Genomic DNA, 21,894 nt, shown 5'->3' on the forward strand with positions numbered 1-21,894 from the left:
TCTTCCCTGGCCTCCCCAACACACTCTTGATACGAAAGCTCCCGCCATAGAGAAGAGATCGAAAGTATGGGTCCCCTCGATCACCCTCCCTTGAACCTGAACTGGTCGAGAGAGATGAACCCGCACCACATTTTTCGAATCGAAACCCCCAACTAGAGATGGAATTCCAGAACCTAAACAACTCAGTTGAGAGCTCCGTGACTGGTTCAAGGGAAGGTCAACCAATGATTGATAGGCCATTCCCTCCCTATCCGTCTCTTGATCCCTCATTCCACTAATCCGTTGTTACTGATTCATTCAAGGCATAGACTCTCCATTTCTTTGTCTTATTAGCGCAGGTGTTCGTCAACGATGAAAGCTGCTGAACTTCAGACTCGAGTGGAGAAAGAGGGCTAGGCCCCCGGAGGGCTTTCAGGGACTGGGGAAGACGGGTGGATTATAGAGCTAGGGTAGGGGCAAATCGAAGGCCCATCGGGATTGGGCATGGACGAGCCTCGACTGGGCCAGCATTGATGAAAAAAGAAAAACTTCCCCCATCGCATCATTAACCGGTGTAGGATTCAAGATCAGGTCCAGGATTCGAGTCAAATCGACCTTCCCTCTCATCTCAGGGTGAGGCAAGGAATTGTTTCAAATGTTCGTTGTTCAATATCTCGGCTGCTCAAGAAGTTTGACTAGTTGCTCCTCCGACCCGGAGTGGATTCTAGGGGAAGGGCAGAGCCTCACCTTGCAGTAGGAAGGTGTTCGTTGTTGGGACGGGTTCAAACTGGACTGAAGGGAGGAGGAAAAAAAGAGTCCTCTCTTCCTGGTCCTATCGAACCAGACACTGAATACCTGGGGATTCATCACTGGCTAGGGCTTTCGAATCAAAGCATGGGCATCTGCTATTAAGAGGGAGTAGTAGATCGTCAATTGAAGAGCTAGGTCAGTAAACTTCTATTGGGACTTCTATTGATTATTAATTAGACTCTAGGGACTCCTAGCAGCAAACTAGTCTAAAAAAAAAGGGGCCCCCATAAAGAGGCAGGAGATGCAGGAGCGGCTAGCCGGATCGACCAACAAATGATAGGCCAGAGAGATGGGCTCATTCGAATAATCAGTGATCCCTGGGCCTACCTAACACAGATGTCCCTGAAATAAGGGATTGGTTGATCGGAAAGCTCAGGCAGGAGTAGGACATTCCATATAAATCTTTCTGATCCGCTAGCTGGTGGTCCTCTCCTTAGAGTCAAGTGGCTTTCAGCTCCTCTCAAATCCCATTTTTTCATCGACAGGTAGGGTGAATTCTAAGGTTCCTTATTCCGGTTGTAAAGCGGAAGAAGAGGGAGAATGGGCACAGCCCCACTAGCAGCCCGCGTTTCCGACCCGAAAGGAATGGAAAATGAAAGAAGAATCTGTGTGCACTATCTATGGAGTGGAGTGACTATCCTTAATCTCCTCTTCCCTATCTCCCCCTTTTTTGCCTTCGGCTATTACCGGCTGGCAAGGCTTGGCCCAACATTGGATTTGTTTGAAAACTACCAAGGTGGCATTCATTCAATCAAATCTTTTATGCCTATGCCAGCCCAAACTAATTTTCTTTTTTTGGAAAGGAAGGAATGCAGGGAAGAAGTCTTTCCTTTCCACTGGTTCTTGAAAGCTATCAATCCCCGCTTCTCCCTCTCGCATCGGTTCTGCATCAGATGATGAGCCCATGCGAAAACTTTCTCTTTTATTGGCGCCCGATAGGTAGGCTATTAGATTGAGTCGAAAGCCTACCAACGCATAAAGGTTCCGATTCGAGCGAGAGCCCAAACGGGTGAGGCGAGAAGATCTTGATCGAAAGCTCCACTGTTTTGAATTGTGAGAAAGACTTTTTGAAATTCGATCAAATCGATCGAGAATCTCGTCATCTGTTAGGTGGGCCAACCGACCGACCGAGTTGGGCTGGGCATCCATGTCACAGAATCTTTCTCAAGCCTAGAATCCCATTATTGATCGAATCGGGGCGGATCCAATTCAATGGCAAAAGCAAAATCTATAGTTTTAACACTCAGAAAAAAAACCTAGAAAAGATGAAGAGTCACTAAGACAAGAGAGCTATAGGTAAGCAAGCAAGAAGGATAGGTGCAAAAAGGCGAGGCAAGGGGCTCTCCATCTCTAGGAAGATTGTGTCCAGGATCTGGTAATCTAAGCCTTGCTTCTTCTGGTCGGCTCGTATTAGCCTGTGCTTTATTACAGGTAGTCATTCCCCCGTTCCTTTAGTCTTTTCAAGGGTACTTTTTTCTTAAGTCGCGGTCATGTCTTGCCCCCCCAGTAATATAGTGACCGCTTCCATGTTTTCCCCGAATTTCATCAGTTCCAGGCTCGAGTGCCTATTCATCCATCTTCATTCCAAACAAAGGCGAACATCTCCATTGAGTGACTGTAACTGCTATGGTTTATAGTCAATAGTTCTTAACCAACCCTTTTTTTTTATTAATTAATATTAATTAATTCATTATTATATTATGTCTTTCTTTCTGAAGGGATTGCGTTTGTTACACCAAAGGCTTTCAGTAAACTATTGAAGCTATCGAGAGAGTACCAAATGCTGACGGTGACGAAGGTTACCGACTTTCGGTGGACGCGGAGCCAACGAGTTCAGTCGAAGAGCGTAACGAGTCTAAGGTTACAGAAGCCTTCGCCAACTTTGATAGGTATAGCATTGCAAGCAAATAGAGCAGAGAGCTTACCCCTTCTTTCTATTAGAGTCGCGAGCTTGTTGTACTCGGTCCTAAGGGGAGAACCTTGCTGCTTACTTGCTATATCCCCGCGTCCTTGCACGGCTCATTCTTCGAGCCCTGCTTCTCCCTTCCCCCTCTCCCCGTTCCTACCATCCAAAACAGGCATATGGAGTATAGCCAAGTGGTAAGGCATCGGTTTTTGGTACCGGCATGCAAAGGTTCGAATCCTTTTACTCCAGATTATGAACACCTGATCGGATCTGTCAAGAACAAGCTGACGACTACAAGGGAAGCAGCTGACTGCAGTCTCTGAGCCCACAAGCCAAAAAAAAGTTTGACTTGAACCTACCTTTGCTAAGAGAAGAGAGAGAAGGGAAAGATAGATGGCAAAAAGAAATCCTTCCAACCGCGGAATTGAACACAAGACTGACTTCGGCCAGGTTCTTTTATCAATCTCCTGGACCTTGCTTAACTCTTTGTTCCGTAAACCGGTCGCTGGTAGATCTGATCGGATCCCGGACACGCGAGAGCCCAGCCCGGGAGGAATGCATGGTTCTCTGGCGCTTCATGGGATGGACGTTCGCAGTCCTCCTCCATCTAATCTAACCCTACCTCGTTCACCCAGGCCTGCCGGCACAATAAGAGAATGAGGGAGCTAATCTGCTTGCTTGTGCAAGCGAGGACCGCTCGGCTAGGGCGCGCCAGAGGAGCTGAAAGCCACTTGACTCTAAGGAGAGGAGCTTCGAGTGACTTTTTTCTTTGCTCTTTGACAACCCTAACAAGTCACTTGAAGCTCAGCCCTTTGCTTTGCCCCGTGTTGTCTTCCTCCAGTTGCCCCCACCCAATAGCCAATAGGCCGAAAAAGGTTGCAGTCAATTACCCTTCCCATTATCATCAAACAAAAGACTACCATACACGCCTTTTGTCGGCAAGCTACCCTCGCCTACCTCATCTATAGGCATTTCTATCCGCCCGTGCTCGAGATCAGATCGACTACTCTACTACCATCATTCCGAAGGTTTTTTTATTCAAAAGGACGGAGAATAAATAGCTTATTCATAATCTTATAGGCCCCGTACCGCTTCATTCAATTACTCTGTCATAAAGAAAGGGAAGGAAATCTTTTTTTGATCAATCGCCTGAACCTGCCTTTCTTTCTTTGCCAGGAGGGGTGGCCCAATCACTAATAGATCTCTCAACGGGAGCCTCATTCTGTCTAGAGGAAATAGCTTCGGTGGATCCGGTTGATTAAGTCGTTGTGTCTGTCGATACCCACCTGCTCGGAGTGCGGGTAAGGGCTCACCTGTTGATTGTGTCGTTGCATGCTTTTTGGTAGAGCCCCCACCTCCCACGGCTACAGCCAGCACCAGGAGCCTAGAAAGGTATAGGCACCAGTTCATTCAGTCAATGAAGCTGCAGTCGGTTCTGATGATTATGCCGTTTCAAGTGGATGTTCAGTTGGTTCAGCGATAGATGTAGTCGATGGGGTAGAGGTTCTGCAGATACTCGTCTAGCTCCTCATTGCCCCAACCTTCCCTGTAGGCTCCCTGCTCCGCCAGCGCGACAACTGTCCAAATCATTTGACGCTTCTTCTCACTGAGCAGCCCCTCGACTTCCACTTCAGGTTCGGGGAGCTCCGGCAGGGGGACTTGAGTCTCAGCAGAACCTTCCCTTTTCTTCTCTCTCCTTTCCCTCATCTCCCGGGCCTCAACCGAATTTGCTCCATTTTGCTCAGTTGGGGAGCGGAGGTACCCTCGAGCGGTGTATGGGCTGTGATATTTGTGGTAGCGGGGGTAGAACTCGGAAGGCTGGCCAAGGTTGTGTCCTTCCGAGCGGACGAGGTCGGCTCGGTGACCGAGGGCTTGCGTGGAGGCGGCATTGCGACCACGGGCTTGGACGTCACTTCAACATTTCTCTGCTTTTTTGAGGCCCGAGTGAAGGCATATATGTCGAACGGATTCACAATAAACAAAGGCGATTGAAAAACATAAAAAAAAGAAAGGGGGAAGGGGGCTTACTCGTGACGATGTCGGGTAGGGTGTCATAGCAAGATGTTTGGGGTAGTGGCTGTAAGTTCGAAGGTTTTTGTCTTATTCGAGTGAGGATGTGAATAAGTAGAAAAGGAAATAATTAGGCTTTGAACTTACCATCTCTGGATGGAAGGGGTGACTGGGATAAGTGATATACTAAAAGCGATATGCTTTACACGTCCGCTTCCAGGGCGTCACGCCCACGCGTCTCCTGACTGTAATGGCTGGGCTTGGCTCTGCTCGCCGGTTGTGCTGCGTGAGCCTCCAGATGCCTCCAACCAAGCGAAGGTTTTCGGGGTAATCGCCGCGCGTCCTTCCCATGCTCCTTGACAACGGCGGTACCCCGAAACAAAGGGACTAGTCTTCGTCGTGTCGGGGTATCCCGATCCGGATGCCACGAAAATTTACGGAAGCCTTTTTCTTAAAAGACTTTCTGCGACCGGTGAGAAAGCGGACAACTTTAGGGCTTAAAGGAACACCTTTCTGTTTCATATTGAGTCCTCAGAGGTGCGGCCCACTTGGTGTTGGATCAGCTCGACAGGTCACTCAATAGTCTTTCGCGGAGTATCCCCTGTTTTAGTGAACTCTGGGAGTTGTCGGCGGCTCGACGATCTTTATTCCAAAGGTTTACTGAGGTGAAGCTTTTTACAGGTATTCTTTTATTTATTTGTAGGTTTATCTACTTCAGGCTCTTCCGAGGGCCTTTGTTGAGGTGAGGTTCTACAGTTTGATGGTTACTTATGTTCTCCTCTACCCTTCCCTGGTATCTAGGAAAGATTTCTAAATATATTTCCTTCCTTCCGTTTAGGGGCACTCTAAAGGCTTTGCAACCTTCAGAGCTGGTTGACAGCCGTCTAGTCAGTCCCTCTCGCTCTTTGATAGACATCTTTCGGTTCTCGGTTTCATCCGACGAACAACTTTAGGTCTTTATTCTGTGTCCTATCCTTCCTTGCGGATTCCCGGTTTCTGAAGGAGTAGCGGCCTGTGTCTCCGGCTCTGGGAGAACTTTACCTATAGCTAACCTAGAGAGCTTTACTTTAAGATAGCTCGGGCAGGCACTCTTCTTCGGAAAGAGGAGTTGCTTGCCTTACCACACCAACCACCTTAGCGCTGGAAGTTCTAGCAATGGGCAGCTAGGCAAAGGAATATTATATAGCAATTTCATATTCATTAGATAAGAGATTGTGGATCTCTTCTTAGTGAGGACAACCGGATTGGGACGATCAGGTCGGTTGAGGGCAGCAGCACACCAATAGGTGGATTGCCATTCTTGTACTGTTTGGGTAAAGGGCAGGAGCGCTCTTTCCCTCTCACCAGTACTTACTATAAGGGGTGGGGCAACCGGTTAAAACCAAATATCCAACAGCCGCTTTCCTTAATGGCTACCCGCTTTCGAGTGAACTGAACTCTTGGACTGGCTGAAAGGGAAAGGGGAAACTGTACAAGGTATTTTTCACTCGTTTACGGGACCAGTGTCAAAGGAAAGGATTGTTGCACTCTCTTGCTTGAATGAATCGACATTTGTGGATGCTTGTTCATTCGGGATTCTTCTATCTATATTTAGAACTACTGGATCAACTACTCCGGCTTTTAGCCTTTGGAACCTGTGGAACCCTAAAGTCACTCGCCCGTTCAAACTCTTCTGTCCATCCCATCTAAAACCCTTGAATCAGTGAATCCGGGGACAGAGACCTAGCCCCTGCTTTATTTAAACAGCTAAGATAAGGTCTAAGACCGTCTCTTCTTTTCCACATCCTCATTCCTCCTTCTTTCCGGATACTTAAGCTTCTAATGCTACGGAACCAGCTTTCCCAATCAATCAATTAAAATTAATGTGTAGGAACCTGCCCTCATCGAACTGAATGTCTACCCTTCCCGCATTTGAAGACAGACTAATGTTTAAGACCTCCTGCTTTCATGGAGATCCTTTCTTCTCTGACCGCCGGAGATTACCCATATATGGATGAATAACCGTGAAGTTCGACAATCTTTTGAGGGAGGGGAGTCGACTGACTGACAAGGAACTGACAGAAGGGGAAAAGAGGAGTGAAACCATTCGACGGAGTTGGAAAGGACTTCGCTAATCATAATAAGGTTGGTCTCACCTTCGTCCGGGGACTCGAACGAGGTATTTTGTGCTTGCCCTATTGAGAGTCTCTTCCATTCTCTCTTCACCAGACAGATAGACAAATAGGCAATCCGATAGATAGATTATGGCTTCCTCACTATCAGCAAGCTCCCACAGGCGATGAACTGCTTCCGACTTCTTCATTCGGTTTGTAGCCATACCGTATAGAGTGAAAAATTCCTTTTAATGGGAGTAGCTATATTCAAGCAAGCATTCCAGCGAAACGATCCTTTGACAATGGGCTCTGCCCAACACTGGGATTGACTTTATACAGAGAGAGGAAAATCAGCAAAAAAAGCTCTTTTTGAATCGGATATTGGATAGGCTAAGCTAGGTGTAGCCCGCTCTCTCTACGGTTTTGCTTGAACTTGTCAAGCCCGGGTGCCTATGCGATTATTAAGGCAGGGTGCTATTGTACCAGTGGTGGAGTGGCTTGAATCAAATCGTTTGTCTAGAGAGGGTGTAGCGATAACCAAAGTGGACTCTACTAGAAAGTAAAGATGTTGTATAGGCAACTGGAAGCCTCACTATCTTTGTATGCTTTCGCCGCCCGTTATCATTAAAACTGTGGTTAGGATTTCCAGATTTGGGAGTGTTAACGCCGAGTGTCGCGCGGGCCTTCATTCTTGAAAGGGCTAAAAGTAGCGCCTTCGCTTTGTTTGTAATGAAAAGGAAAGAGAAGATCTTCGGATATTTTTTCCAGGGGAGGACTTTCTTGATCGCCTCATTCTTCAACCATGGGTTAAGATGTGGCTAAAGTCTCTCCGATGGTAGCGTATATTACGCTCGAGGTCCCTCGAGCCTCCTCTTGTACCAATGTCTATATTCCGTTCTAGGAATAAGGTCAATCTCTTTTCCGGTATGTGGAGTTTTCTTTCGTTGTTACGACAGGCTGAGAGCAGTGCCCGCTCCCTTGTATTTGGGGGAGTTGGACGGCCGTTCCGCTCTTCGGGACTTTCTTTATTCTTTTTTCGTTAAAACAAATACAACTGAAAAAGACTACTAGGAATTTAGACTGACGGCGTACCTGAGCACTCATGCCTGCAGACCCCTCGATTCTCTTTCTATGACTACTCTGGAAAAGAAAGTCTCACTACTCAATGGCTTTCGATCTTCTTTCCCCCATATAGATATTGAATAGAACGAGTTCGCTTCATGATTTCGTGACATACCAAATAATATTGAGATGTATACCTGTTGATACATATATCCATGGTTTCTATATTTCTAAGATTTATTTCTTTTCTGTGTTGATAACTTTCAAGTTTATCTTCATAGAATTCAATTTCATTTTCTATAGTTAATAAAGCTTTATTACGTAATCTATTATATCTAATTATGTCTTTGCAGGTTTTAATATTGTGTTTAACACAATCTATTTTTCTATTTATGTTACTGAGGGTTTTAAGAAGTTTCCATTTCTGGGTGTTATAGAATCTTATATAATGAAAAGTGTTATGTTTCATTTATAAACAGATTTTATTAACTTGATATGTGATCATTAATCTGAATATAAATCTAGTTCATATAGATCTAATATATCTATTTCTTGTGATACAATTAGTTCTGTAAATGCTTGTTCCATTACATATATTATTTCAAAAGTAACTAAAATATCATAAATTTTTCTTTTAACATCGTTATTAAGTCTGTTAAAGATATATAATATAAGTATTTTGTACTCAATATTTTCTTCTAATAAATACGTGTGGTTGTGGTTGTTCATTCAGATTTACTATTTATCCTTATCATGTATTTACTAAACATATTCCCTCTAACCTCTTTGTTTATCATATTATTTATCATATTTTAATAAGTTATACTGAACAATCTTTTCTGGTCACTACCATGTTTTTCATGCTTCAATCATTTACCCTAACAGCGCCTCAACTCTGTGTACTCCCCTAAACGGCTTCCTTGCCTACTGGTTTCCACTTTAGGATGGCATAGTCTGGGCTTAACTACTCTCAGCATTATTAGACAGGCAAACTTTCTCAAGATGTTCTTTATAACAGTACTATAACATGATAAACAATTATGATATTCAAGAGATTATAAGGAATATAAGAGTTTAGTTAAACATGATTATGAATAAACTTACCTGGTTTTGTAACTCGTTTGAATGCTCCATAGCTTTCAGAAGTTTGTATATAATCAGCTATTTTATTGAGAGAAGATAAGGTGAGGATGAAGGTGTCTGAGGCTGTCCCTTCTTCCTCGTATTTACATTCTTTATATAGAAAATTAAAACGACTCCTATTGTTCACAAATGACTCTTACTATTCATGAACGACCTTTACTGTTCATGATTATGACTCATGATTATGACATATACTATTTACTTTATGACTCTTACTATTCATGAACGACCTTTACTGTTCATGAATGCGACTAGTACTATTTACTTTACATTATATGTTTCCAGTAGCTGTCTTCTTCTTTTGTCTTCTTGTTGATACCTTCATTCTAGTTGGACTTCTGGTACATAGTTATCATCTCCGTTGCACTTTGAACATATGTGGTCTGGATATTTGTGTCCTACTAGTTTGCAGTATCTTGTTAATAACTCGTTTGAAATAAATTCTTTTTTCAATGCTCTGGTAGTTGGTTGCATTTCTGGCTTTAATAATGATAAAATCCATTTCTGGACTTCATCCATATCTCCTTGTCGTAGTTCCTTTGAGTTGGCATATATCATTAACTGGTCTCTGGAATAGTAGCTCCAGATAGCATTTCCTTGTAGATAATTGTTAGCTAGTTCTTGAATAATAGTTGCTATACCAATTATTCTTTTATTGGCATAGAAACTTGGTATCTCCATTTTCTGTATCTCCGGTTGTTTCTCTATCTCTTCCGGTATTATCATATCTCGTGTTAGTCCTATCTTTATCACCTGTATTATGGGTTTTATTTCGTCATATAGTATTTCCGCTGGTGCTGTATAGAATTTGATGAAGAATAGGTTGCCTTTTGTAATTCTCTTAAAGGTGACAAATGCTTTGTATAGCTCTGGTATTCCAATTATTTCTTCTCCGTCGTGGGTATATACTGTGCTAAGTAGTCCGTAGTTGTAACATGTCTTTACTAGGTTTGCTTTTGTTTTTGGCTGGGCTATAAGCCTATTATATCCCTGTAGTTTTTGGGTTACATAATCCTGTGTTGGATCTGTAGTAGTAGTTGATCTAGGGTTTAGGTTCAAGAATGTCTGAATTTTATATATATTCTCAATATATGTTTGAGTAATATGGTTATATACCTTTTTGTTGTGGTGTAGGCTATTGGCATAGGTTGTAGTTTGTGGGGCTATAACTATTGCTTCTCTTGGCTTTTTTGATGTAAATGGCTTATCAAATACGTTGTTTAGGTTTACATTGATATGTGGCTTTTTGTTAACTTGTTTGCTTGTACCTGCAGCTGTATATAAAGCAACTGTGTTATGGGTTTTTTGGAGTTTCCCAACGTCTCCTTCTAACTCTGGAAGTTTAGAGTCTTCCGATTGACTTAGTTCCGCATTTTTATAGTCATGCTGCTGACTTAGCTTGCTTTCCTCTAGCTGTTGTAATCTTTTTCCCATACCATCCATCTGTAAAGATAGAGTAGTAAGGATTGTAAATATGTCTTTTGATTCTTGGCTTTCATCTGTTTGGGTACCTTTGTCTTGATAGGTAGTCTGCAATAACATTCTTGTCAGTTCGTATTACTTCAATTGTAAATGTAAAATTTTGTATATTCAATACAAGTCTCCTTATTTCCTTTGTAGTTACTGAATCCTGTACTTTCCGTGTTATCCACCATTTTACTTGTGTATTATCTGTTCTTACTATAAATTTGTTATAAACAATATATGGCTCAAATGTTAACAAACATTTATATAATCCAAATAGTTCTTTCCTATTTATCTCCCATTTTAATTGTGGTTCCGTGTATGATCCGGAATAATATCTACAATGGTGTTCAATTTTTTCATTATCATATTTATATTTTAGAACTCCTCCGTAGCTGTGATCACTAGAATCAGTTTCTACAATATATGTAAATTGTTTCTTTTCATCTGGAAAATATAGTTTTGGTAATTTTTTACACATATTTTTTATCTTCTGTATATGTATTTTATCTTTTTCGTCAAAATGATATTCTATATCCTTTTTTAATTTTTTCTGTAATGGTTTTAAGTTTTCTGCTAATTTAGGAATATATTCTCTTACTTGGTTAACCAATCCTAAAAATGATTGTAACTTCTTTTTTGTATCAAGTGTTTCATTTAAATTAATTATTGTTTGTACTACATGGGTTTGCATTTTTATTCCGTTTTTATCTATTTGTATACCTAAAAATTCTATTTGATTTTTCATTACTTCTGCTTTCTTTTTACTTAAACTTATTCCTGATATTTCTACAATGTGTATGAATTTTTCTAGTAGTTTTATATGTTCGTTCTCTGTTCTAGAATATAGCAATATATCATCTATATATATTATACAATTTTCTAATTGGTTGAAGTAATTATCCATAAAATGTTGATACCTACCTGGTGCATTTTTATATCCAAAAGGTAATACGTTCCATTCGTAAAATCCTTGTGGTACTGTGAATGCTGTTAACTTTTTAGATTCATCTTCTAGTTTTAAATGGTAAAATCCCGATTTACAGTCAAACTTACTAAAATAGTTATATCCTTGTATTTGTCTGATTTTTAGTATTTTATTTGGTATCGGATAATTATATGTTTTTGTTTTTGCATTTAAGTTTCTATAATCTATAACCATACGGCTTTTTCCTCGTTTTTGCTCACTATGTTTATTTACTATAAATGTCGGGCTAGTATGTTTACTATTACTTTCTTGTATGTACTTATTGTCTAATAATTCCTTTATATGCATTTTAAATTCTGTTAAATCATTAAAATTGTATTTTAAAGGTTTTTGTGTTATTATGCTACTTTCATCTATTAGTTCAATCTTTATTTTTGTTTTATGTTTTTCCCATCCTCGGAGTGGATTATCATTATATAGTAATTCTAATTTATCTTGTAGTAATTTTATTTTATTTATTGAGAAAATGATTATTTCTATATTATGGTTGCTTTGTATTACATTTTCTAATTTTTGGGTAATCTTTTCACTTCCTTTAATCCAGGGTGTTGTTTTTCTTACTTTATTATTTACTCTTTTTGCTCCTAATTTTTGTTTACACGGGGTAGTAAACCACCAATGTGTTTTTGTTATAATATGTGGGTATAATTTGTCTAAAAATGGCATTCCTAATAATATATCTTTATTTGTAAATTCATAACTATATATTTCTTCTATGGTTAATATTTTATCCCATATTTGTATCTTTATATTTCTTGCTTTGTATATTATCATACTTCCCTCATTATTGAATCCTGTTACTACTATGGGGTTTTTTAGCTTTTCCCATTTACTTTCTGGTAAACAATTATGTCTACACATGTTAGCTTCTGCTCCTGTATCCATCATAGGTGTATAGTATCTATTATAATATCCTTCTACTATTATCTTGGCAAGTATGTATATCTTTGGCATTATATCAAAGTTCTTTTTATTATTATTTTCTTATTTTCATAACTTATCGTTAATTGTCTATCTTCTAATTTATATGGTTTGACTTTTTCTAACCATTTTATTCCTAGTGTAATGTTTTTATCGCCTTGATATATTTTAAAATTTATTAATATTGGTATTCCTCCAATAATTAATTCTTTTTCAGTTGTTTCTTCGTTTTTTCTTAACGCTTTTGGTAGTTCTGAATTTTGCTGTTCTATTGTTACTATCTCTTGTTCTGGTATCAATTCTCTTATAACATAATTCTCTTCCTGTCCTGTATTTATTAGTATTAAATATTTTCTTTGGTCCATTATTCCTGTTATATAATAATGGTGTGGGTTTATTTCTTCTATTTTTTGTTCTATTAATTTTTGTGGAGTGGTATAATTTATTCTTCTTGATGTACTTCTTGATGTACTTATTCTTGATGACGTTTCTGGCATTTCATTATTTATTCGTTTTGATGTGCTTAATCTTTCTTTTACTATTTCTAAATCTTCATCCATGTCCATTTCTGTATAACTGTAATCATTGTTGTCTATAACTGATACTATTCTTTCGAATGGATTTTCTATTTTTATTTTATTTATTTTATTTTTAGCTGTTATCTTATGTTTTGTTGTTAAGACATATAGATTTTTACATCTTGCTGTGAATATTTTACTTCCTGGTGCTAATTCTATTCCAGACATTTTCCAGTATAGTACTAATGATTTATCTATATTTTTATCATCTACTGCTACTGAATAGTTAGCACTTATTATAAATTTAAATTTTTGGTATATTAAGTTACCTCTTACGGCACTTATTATACTCTTTTCTATAGGTTGTACAATTCTATCATCTGCCAAGTATATTTCTATAGGGGTATCTATTCCTTCCCTAAAACATGCTTTTATTAGGATCTCCGTTCCTCCTAAGTGTACATATTTTATTGGATTTTTTGCTTTTATATCTTGTATTTCTTTATTTAGTAGTCTTTTATTTAAAATTGGTATTTGTGCTTTACCTTTGATGTATTTACAATCTATTATATGTTCTCTTTGGCTTACTACATAGTATTCTTCTTTCTGTCTTTTAAACCAATTCTTTATTGTTGGTACTTCTAATATTTTGTCTATGCTTAGATCCAATTCTTTTCCTTTTATTTGTTCAAATATATTAGCGTCAAATATTATTTTTTGTTCTGAAGATTGTTCATCTTGGTGTTCTTCTTGTTGTATAATTTGTATATCTTTTTCAGTCATAATTTTCTTCATCTGATTCTTCTATATCCTTGTTTATTTCCTTTTCATTTTCAGAGAACTCGTTTTCTGATATCTCATATATGCTGTCTTCACTGCTTAATTCATAATCTACATATTCTACTTGTGTATATTTATCATTATCTATCAATATTTCGGTAATTTGTTTCTTCTTTGGGTTTTTTGGTAATTTACAATCTTTGGCTAAGTGTCCTAGCTTTCCACAATTATAGCAAGTACATTCTGTTAGTTTTTTCTTTTTCCTATATGGTTTTTTATGTTTATAATTTTTTACATAATATCTTCCTCTTGGTTTCCTATATTTATATTTTGAATATTTTGATTTAAATTTCTTTTTCTTTCCTTCTTTTTTGTAATATTTATCTGTGCAGCCAAATTGGGGTGCTATTCTACTTTTGCAACATGCCAAATTTTTTACTAATATTTTTTCCATTTTCATGTTTTCTTTATATTTTTCACATAATTCTATAAACCAGTTTTGTAGAAATTTTATCCTTACTCCTAATGTATCTGCTAGTCCTGCTTCATTCCAATTTTTTATTATTTTTGAGCTAAAGGGTTCTGGTAATTTTGTAAAATATAATTTTCTTATCTCTTTACTTTCATCCGGACTATATGTTCCTTTATAATAATAGTCTCTAAATGCACAAGTATATTCATCTATATAACACATATTACATATTGCTAATTTTGTCATTAAATTCCTATTTGTAATTTTTTCTTTATTTTGTTCTTCTACTTCTGTTGTCATACTACTAAATTCATTTCTTATTGCTATTTCATATTTATTTAATATATCTGTAACTGTTGTTGTAGTTGTACCGTCAAGTTTTTTATTACTCCTTAATGTGTCTAAGCTTTCACTTGATAAATTTTGTAACCATAATTTTACAGTTCCTATTAATGTTCTTTCTATATATCCTGGTGTTTCCGCTATTGCTATTTTATTATCTATTAGTTGTTTTGAGATATATCCTATCCATAATTGTATTGTTTTATTTATATCTGCTACACAATCTAGATCTAAAAAATTATATTGTTCAGTTATCTGTCTTGGTGCCCATTTCTTATTTAACCTTTTATCCCATAATGTTTTGTTTCTATCATATGCATCATAACTTACTCTGTAATAGGTTGGGTTTAATTGTTTTGGATTTTTTACTCCTGATGTGCTTGGTTTATCCTCGTTCATATCTCCTGTATTTATTTCTGGGTTTATTTTTATCTTTTCTGTTTTTTCTATAAGTTCTGTGTATGTTTCACTTGTTTCTGAATAGTTTTCTCCTAGTTCTGTGTCTTTATCACTTTGGTCATTTATTTCGTTTATACTTATTTTTGATGGACTCTCCTGTACTTCTTCTAACTGTAATTTGAACTTTTCTATCTCATTTGTTAGTTTTAGTTCTTGTTCTTCTTCTTTACGTTTTTCCTTTTCTTTTAGTTTATTTGCATACATCTGTTTTAGCATCTCTAATTCTTTTTCTAATTCTGTTATTTTAGTGTTTTTTACTTCCTCTATCTGTTGTATTTTTTCTTTAGCTTGCTGTTGTATTTCTTTAATCTCTCGTTTTCTATCTATTTCTTCGTTTTCTTTTGTTATTCTAACCATGGCGGTTAAACTATCCTCTAGTTTTACAGTTTCTTTTTCTAACATTAAGTTTAGGTTATTTCCTATTTTTTTATATCTTCTTCCTAAGTTGGAAAATATTATTGTTATTTTTAATCCTTCTGGATTCTCATAGGTTTTCTCTTCTAGTGCGAATTCTTCTTTATTCATCTGTTATCTTTTAGATAACAAACATATTTATATTCTGTTTTAGATATTATATCGATTAATTTAGACAGCCTAGCTTTGTTTATTTTTGTGATACTTAAGTATTCATATTCTATGTATAGTTTCTTTAGTTTCTTTCTAATTTTCTGCGATTTCTTAGTTATTTTAATTGTTTCACTGTTTTGCGGGTTTGTACTATTAATGTCAGTGTTATTTTTCATGATTTGCTTCTTAATATAAATGTTTATTTTCCATAGCTCTGATACCAATTTGAGGGGTCATGTTTAATATTGAGATGTATACCTGTTGATACATATATCCATGGTTTCTATATTTCTCAGATTTATTTCTTTTCTGTGTTGATAACTTTCAAGTTTATCTTCATAGAATTCAATTTCATTTTCTATAGTTAATAAAGCTTTATTACGTAATCTATTATATCTAATTATGTCTTTGCAGGTTTTAATATTGTGTTTAACACAATCTATTTTTCTATTTATGTTACTGAGGGTTTTAAGAAGTTTCCATTTCTGGGTGTTATAGAATCTTATATAATGAAAAGTGTTATGTTTCATTTATAAACAGATTTTATTAACTTGATATGTGATCATTAATCTGAATATAAATCTAGTTCATATAGATCTAATATATCTATTTCTTGTGATACAATTAGTTCTGTAAATGCTTGTTCCATTACATATATTATTTCAAAAGTAACTAAAATATCATAAATTTTTCTTTTAACATCGTTATTAAGTCTGTTAAAGATATATAATATAAGTATTTTGTACTCAATATTTTCTTCTAATAAATACGTGTGGTTGTGGTTGTTCATTCAGATTTACTATTTATCCTTATCATGTATTTACTAAACATATTCCCTCTAACCTCTTTGTTTATCATATTATTTATCATATTTTAATAAGTTATACTGAACAATCTTTTCTGGTCACTACCATGTTTTTCATGCTTCAATCATTTACCCTAACAGCGCCTCAACTCTGTGTACTCCCCTAAACGGCTTCCTTGCCTACTGGTTTCCACTTTAGGATGGCATAGTCTGGGCTTAACTACTCTCAGCATTATTAGACAGGCAAACTTTCTCAAGATGTTCTTTATAACAGTACTATAACATGATAAACAATTATGATATTCAAGAGATTATAAGGAATATAAGAGTTTAGTTAAACATGATTATGAATAAACTTACCTGGTTTTGTAACTCGTTTGAATGCTCCATAGCTTTCAGAAGTTTGTATATAATCAGCTATTTTATTGAGAGAAGATAAGGTGAGGATGAAGGTGTCTCAGGATGTCTCTTCTTCCTCGGATTTACATTCTTTATATAGAAAATTAAAACGACTCCTACTGTTCACAAATGACTCTTACTATTCATGAACGACCTTTACTGTTCATGATTATGACTCTTACTATTTACTTTACGACTTTTTTACATGACTCTTACTATTCATGAACGACCTTTACTGTTCATGATTATGACTCTTACTATTTACTTTACGACTGTTTATAAATGAAACATAACACTTTTCATTATATAAGATTCTATAACACCCAGAAATGGAAACTTCTTAAAACCCTCAGTAACATAAATAGAAAAATAGATTGTGTTAAACACAATATTAAAACCTGCAAAGACATAATTAGATATAATAGATTACGTAATAAAGCTTTATTAACTATAGAAAATGAAATTGAATTCTATGAAGATAAACTTGAAAGTTATCAACACAGAAAAGAAATAAATCTGAGAAATATAGAAACCATGGATATATGTATCAACAGGTATACATCTCAGTATTAAACATGACCCCTCAAATTGGTATCAGAGCTATGGAAAATAAACATTTATATTAAGAAGCAAATCATGAAAAATAACACTGACATTAATAGTACAAACCCGCAAAACAGTGAAACAATTAAAATAACTAAGAAATCGCAGAAAATTAGAAAGAAACTAAAGAAACTATACATAGAATATGAATACTTAAGTATCACAAAAATAAACAAAGCTAGGCTGTCTAAATTAATCGATATAATATCTAAAACAGAATATAAATATGTTTGTTATCTAAAGGATAAAAGATGAATAAAGAAGAATTCGCACTAGAAGAGAAAACATATGAGAATCCAGAAGGATTAAAAATAACAATAATATTTTCCAACTTAGGAAGAAGATATAAAAAAATAGGAAATAACCTAAACTTAATGTTAGAAAAAGAAACTGTAAAACTAGAGGATAGTTTAACCGCCATGGTTAGAATAACAAAAGAAAACGAAGAAATAGATAGAAAACGAGAGATTAAAGAAATACAACAACAAGCTAAAGAAAAAATACAACAGATAGAGGAAGTAAAAAACACTAAAATAACAGAATTAGAAAAAGAATTAGAGATGCTAAAACAGATGTATGCAAATAAACTAAAAGAAAAGGAAAAACGTAAAGAAGAAGAACAAGAACTAAAACTAACAAATGAGATAGAAAAGTTCAAATTACAGTTAGAAGAAGTACAGGAGAGTCCATCAAAAATAAGTATAAACGAAATAAATGAACAAAGTGATAAAGACACAGAACTAGGAGAAAACTATTCAGAAACAAGTGAAACATACACAGAACTTATAGAAAAAACAGAAAAGATAAAAATAAACCCAGAAATAAATACAGGAGATATGAACGAGGATAAACCAAGCACATCAGGAGTAAAAAATCCAAAACAATTAAACCCAACCTATTACAGAGTAAGTTATGATGCATATGATAGAAACAAAACATTATGGGATAAAAGGTTAAATAAGAAATGGGCACCAAGACAGATAACTGAACAATATAATTTTTTAGATCTAGATTGTGTAGCAGATATAAATAAAACAATACAATTATGGATAGGATATATCTCAAAACAACTAATAGATAATAAAATAGCAATAGCGGAAACACCAGGATATATAGAAAGAACATTAATAGGAACTGTAAAATTATGGTTACAAAATTTATCAAGTGAAAGCTTAGACACATTAAGGAGTAATAAAAAACTTGACGGTACAACTACAACAACAGTTACAGATATATTAAATAAATATGAAATAGCAATAAGAAATGAATTTAGTAGTATGACAACAGAAGTAGAAGAACAAAATAAAGAAAAAATTACAAATAGGAATTTAATGACAAAATTAGCAATATGTAATATGTGTTATATAGATGAATATACTTGTGCATTTAGAGACTATTATTATAAAGGAACATATAGTCCGGATGAAAGTAAAGAGATAAGAAAATTATATTTTACAAAATTACCAGAACCCTTTAGCTCAAAAATAATAAAAAATTGGAACGAAGCAGGACTAGCAGATACATTAGGAGTAAGGATAAAATTTCTACAAAACTGGTTTATAGAATTATGTGAAAAATATAAAGAAAACATGAAAATGGAAAAAATATTAGTAAAAAATTTGGCATGTTGCAAAAGTAGAATAGCACCCCAATTTGGCTGCACAGATAAATATTACAAAAAAGAAGGAAAGAAAAAGAAATTTAAATCAAAATATTCAAAATATAAATATAGGAAACCAAGAGGAAGATATTATGTAAAAAATTATAAACATAAAAAACCATATAGGAAAAAGAAAAAACTAACAGAATGTACTTGCTATAATTGTGGAAAGCTAGGACACTTAGCCAAAGATTGTAAATTACCAAAAAACCCAAAGAAGAAACAAATTACCGAAATATTGATAGATAATGATAAATATACACAAGTAGAATATGTAGATTATGAATTAAGCAGTGAAGACAGCATATATGAGATATCAGAAAACGAGTTCTCTGAAAATGAAAAGGAAATAAACAAGGATATAGAAGAATCAGATGAAGAAAATTATGACTGAAAAAGATATACAAATTATACAACAAGAAGAACACCAAGATGAACAATCTTCAGAACAAAAAATAATATTTGACGCTAATATATTTGAACAAATAAAAGGAAAAGAATTGGATCTAAGCATAGACAAAATATTAGAAGTACCAACAATAAAGAATTGGTTTAAAAGACAGAAAGAAGAATACTATGTAGTAAGCCAAAGAGAACATATAATAGATTGTAAATACATCAAAGGTAAAGCACAAATACCAATTTTAAATAAAAGACTACTAAATAAAGAAATACAAGATATAAAAGCAAAAAATCCAATAAAATATGTACACTTAGGAGGAACGGAGATCCTAATAAAAGCATGTTTTAGGGAAGGAATAGATACCCCTATAGAAATATACTTGGCAGATGATAGAATTGTACAACCTATAGAAAAGAGTATAATAAGTGTCGTAAGAGGTAACTTAATATACCAAAAATTTAAATTTATAATAAGTGCTAACTATTCAGTAGCAGTAGATGATAAAAATATAGATAAATCATTAGTACTATACTGGAAAATGTCTGGAATAGAATTAGCACCAGGAAGTAAAATATTCACAGCAAGATGTAAAAATCTATATGTCTTAACAACAAAACATAAGATAACAGCTAAAAATAAAATAAATAAAATAAAAATAGAAAATCCATTCGAAAGAATAGTATCAGTTATAGACAACAATGATTACAGTTATACAGAAATAGACATGGATGAAGATTTAGAAATAGTAAAAGAAAGATTAAGCACATCAAAACGAATAAATAATGAAATGCCAGAAACATCATCAAGAAGTACATCAAGAAGTACATCAAAAAGAATAAATTATACCACTCCACAAAAATTAATAGAACAAAAAATAGAAGAAATAAACCCACACCATTATTATATAACAGGAATAATGGACCAAAGAAAATATTTAATACTAATAAATACAGGACAGGAAGAGAATTATGTTATAAGAGAATTGATACCAGAACAAGAGATAGTAACAATAGAACAACAAAATTCAGAACTACCAAAAGCGTTAAGAAAAAACGAAGAAACAACTGAAAAAGAATTAATTATTGGAGGAATACCAATATTAATAAATTTTAAAATATATCAAGGCGATAAAAACATTACACTAGGAATAAAATGGTTAGAAAAAGTCAAACCATATAAATTAGAAGATAGACAATTAACGATAAGTTATGAAAATAAGAAAATAATAATAAAAAGAACTTTGATATAATGCCAAAGATATACATACTTGCCAAGATAATAGTAGAAGGATATTATAATAGATACTATACACCTATGATGGATACAGGAGCAGAAGCTAACATGTGTAGACATAATTGTTTACCAGAAAGTAAATGGAAAAAGCTAAAAAACCCCATAGTAGTAACAAGATTCAATAATGAGGGAAGTATGATAATATACAAAGCAAGAAATATAAAGATACAAATATGGGATAAAATATTAACCATAGAAGAAATATATAGTTATGAATTTACAAATAAAGATATATTATTAGGAATGCCATTTTTAGACAAATTATACCCACATATTATAACAAAAACACATTGGTGGTTTACTACCCCGTGTAAACAAAAATTAGGAGCAAAAAGAGTAAATAATAAAGTAAGAAAAACAACACCCTGGATTAAAGGAAGTGAAAAGATTACCCAAAAATTAGAAAATGTAATACAAAGCAACCATAATATAGAAATAATCATTTTCTCAATAAATAAAATAAAATTACTACAAGATAAATTAGAATTACTATATAATGATAATCCACTCCGAGGATGGGAAAAACATAAAACAAAAATAAAGATTGAACTAATAGATGAAAGTAGCATAATAACACAAAAACCTTTAAAATACAATTTTAATGATTTAACAGAATTTAAAATGCATATAAAGGAATTATTAGACAATAAGTACATACAAGAAAGTAATAGTAAACATACTAGCCCGGCATTTATAGTAAATAAACATAGTGAGCAAAAACGAGGAAAAAGTCGTATGGTTATAGATTATAGAAACTTAAATGCAAAAACAAAAACATATAATTATCCGATACCAAATAAAATACTAAAAATCAGACAAATACAAGGATATAACTATTTTAGTAAGTTTGACTGTAAATCGGGATTTTACCATTTAAAACTAGAAGATGAATCTAAAAAGTTAACAGCATTCACAGTACCACAAGGATTTTACGAATGGAACGTATTACCTTTTGGATATAAAAATGCACCAGGTAGGTATCAACATTTTATGGATAATTACTTCAACCAATTAGAAAATTGTATAATATATATAGATGATATATTGCTATATTCTAGAACAGAGAACGAACATATAAAACTACTAGAAAAATTCATACACATTGTAGAAATATCAGGAATAAGTTTAAGTAAAAAGAAAGCAGAAGTAATGAAAAATCAAATAGAATTTTTAGGTATACAAATAGATAAAAACGGAATAAAAATGCAAACCCATGT

General features: G+C 34.7%; 1 protein-coding gene and 2 pseudogenes across 1 annotated transcript; 1 reads left to right on the forward strand and 2 right to left on the reverse strand.

Moving 5' to 3' along the window:
- Window positions 1-6,684: 6,684 nt before the first annotated feature.
- Window positions 6,685-10,374, reverse strand: LOC138872449 (uncharacterized; the record flags this gene model as incomplete). Its single annotated transcript, XM_070150457.1, has 3 exons — window positions 6,685-6,759; window positions 6,879-7,043; window positions 9,595-10,374. Coding segments are annotated over 3 exons (1,020 nt in total), but the record flags the coding sequence as incomplete, so codon positions are not given.
- Window positions 10,375-14,283: 3,909 nt separating this feature from the next.
- Window positions 14,284-15,472, reverse strand: LOC138881421 (uncharacterized; annotated as a pseudogene).
- Window positions 15,473-17,572: 2,100 nt separating this feature from the next.
- Window positions 17,573-18,761, forward strand: LOC138881417 (uncharacterized; annotated as a pseudogene).
- Window positions 18,762-21,894: the final 3,133 nt, after the last annotated feature.

This window comes from Nicotiana sylvestris, chromosome 1 (assembly GCF_000393655.2).
Source record: "Nicotiana sylvestris chromosome 1, ASM39365v2, whole genome shotgun sequence".
Lineage (NCBI taxonomy): Eukaryota > Viridiplantae > Streptophyta > Magnoliopsida > Solanales > Solanaceae > Nicotiana > Nicotiana sylvestris.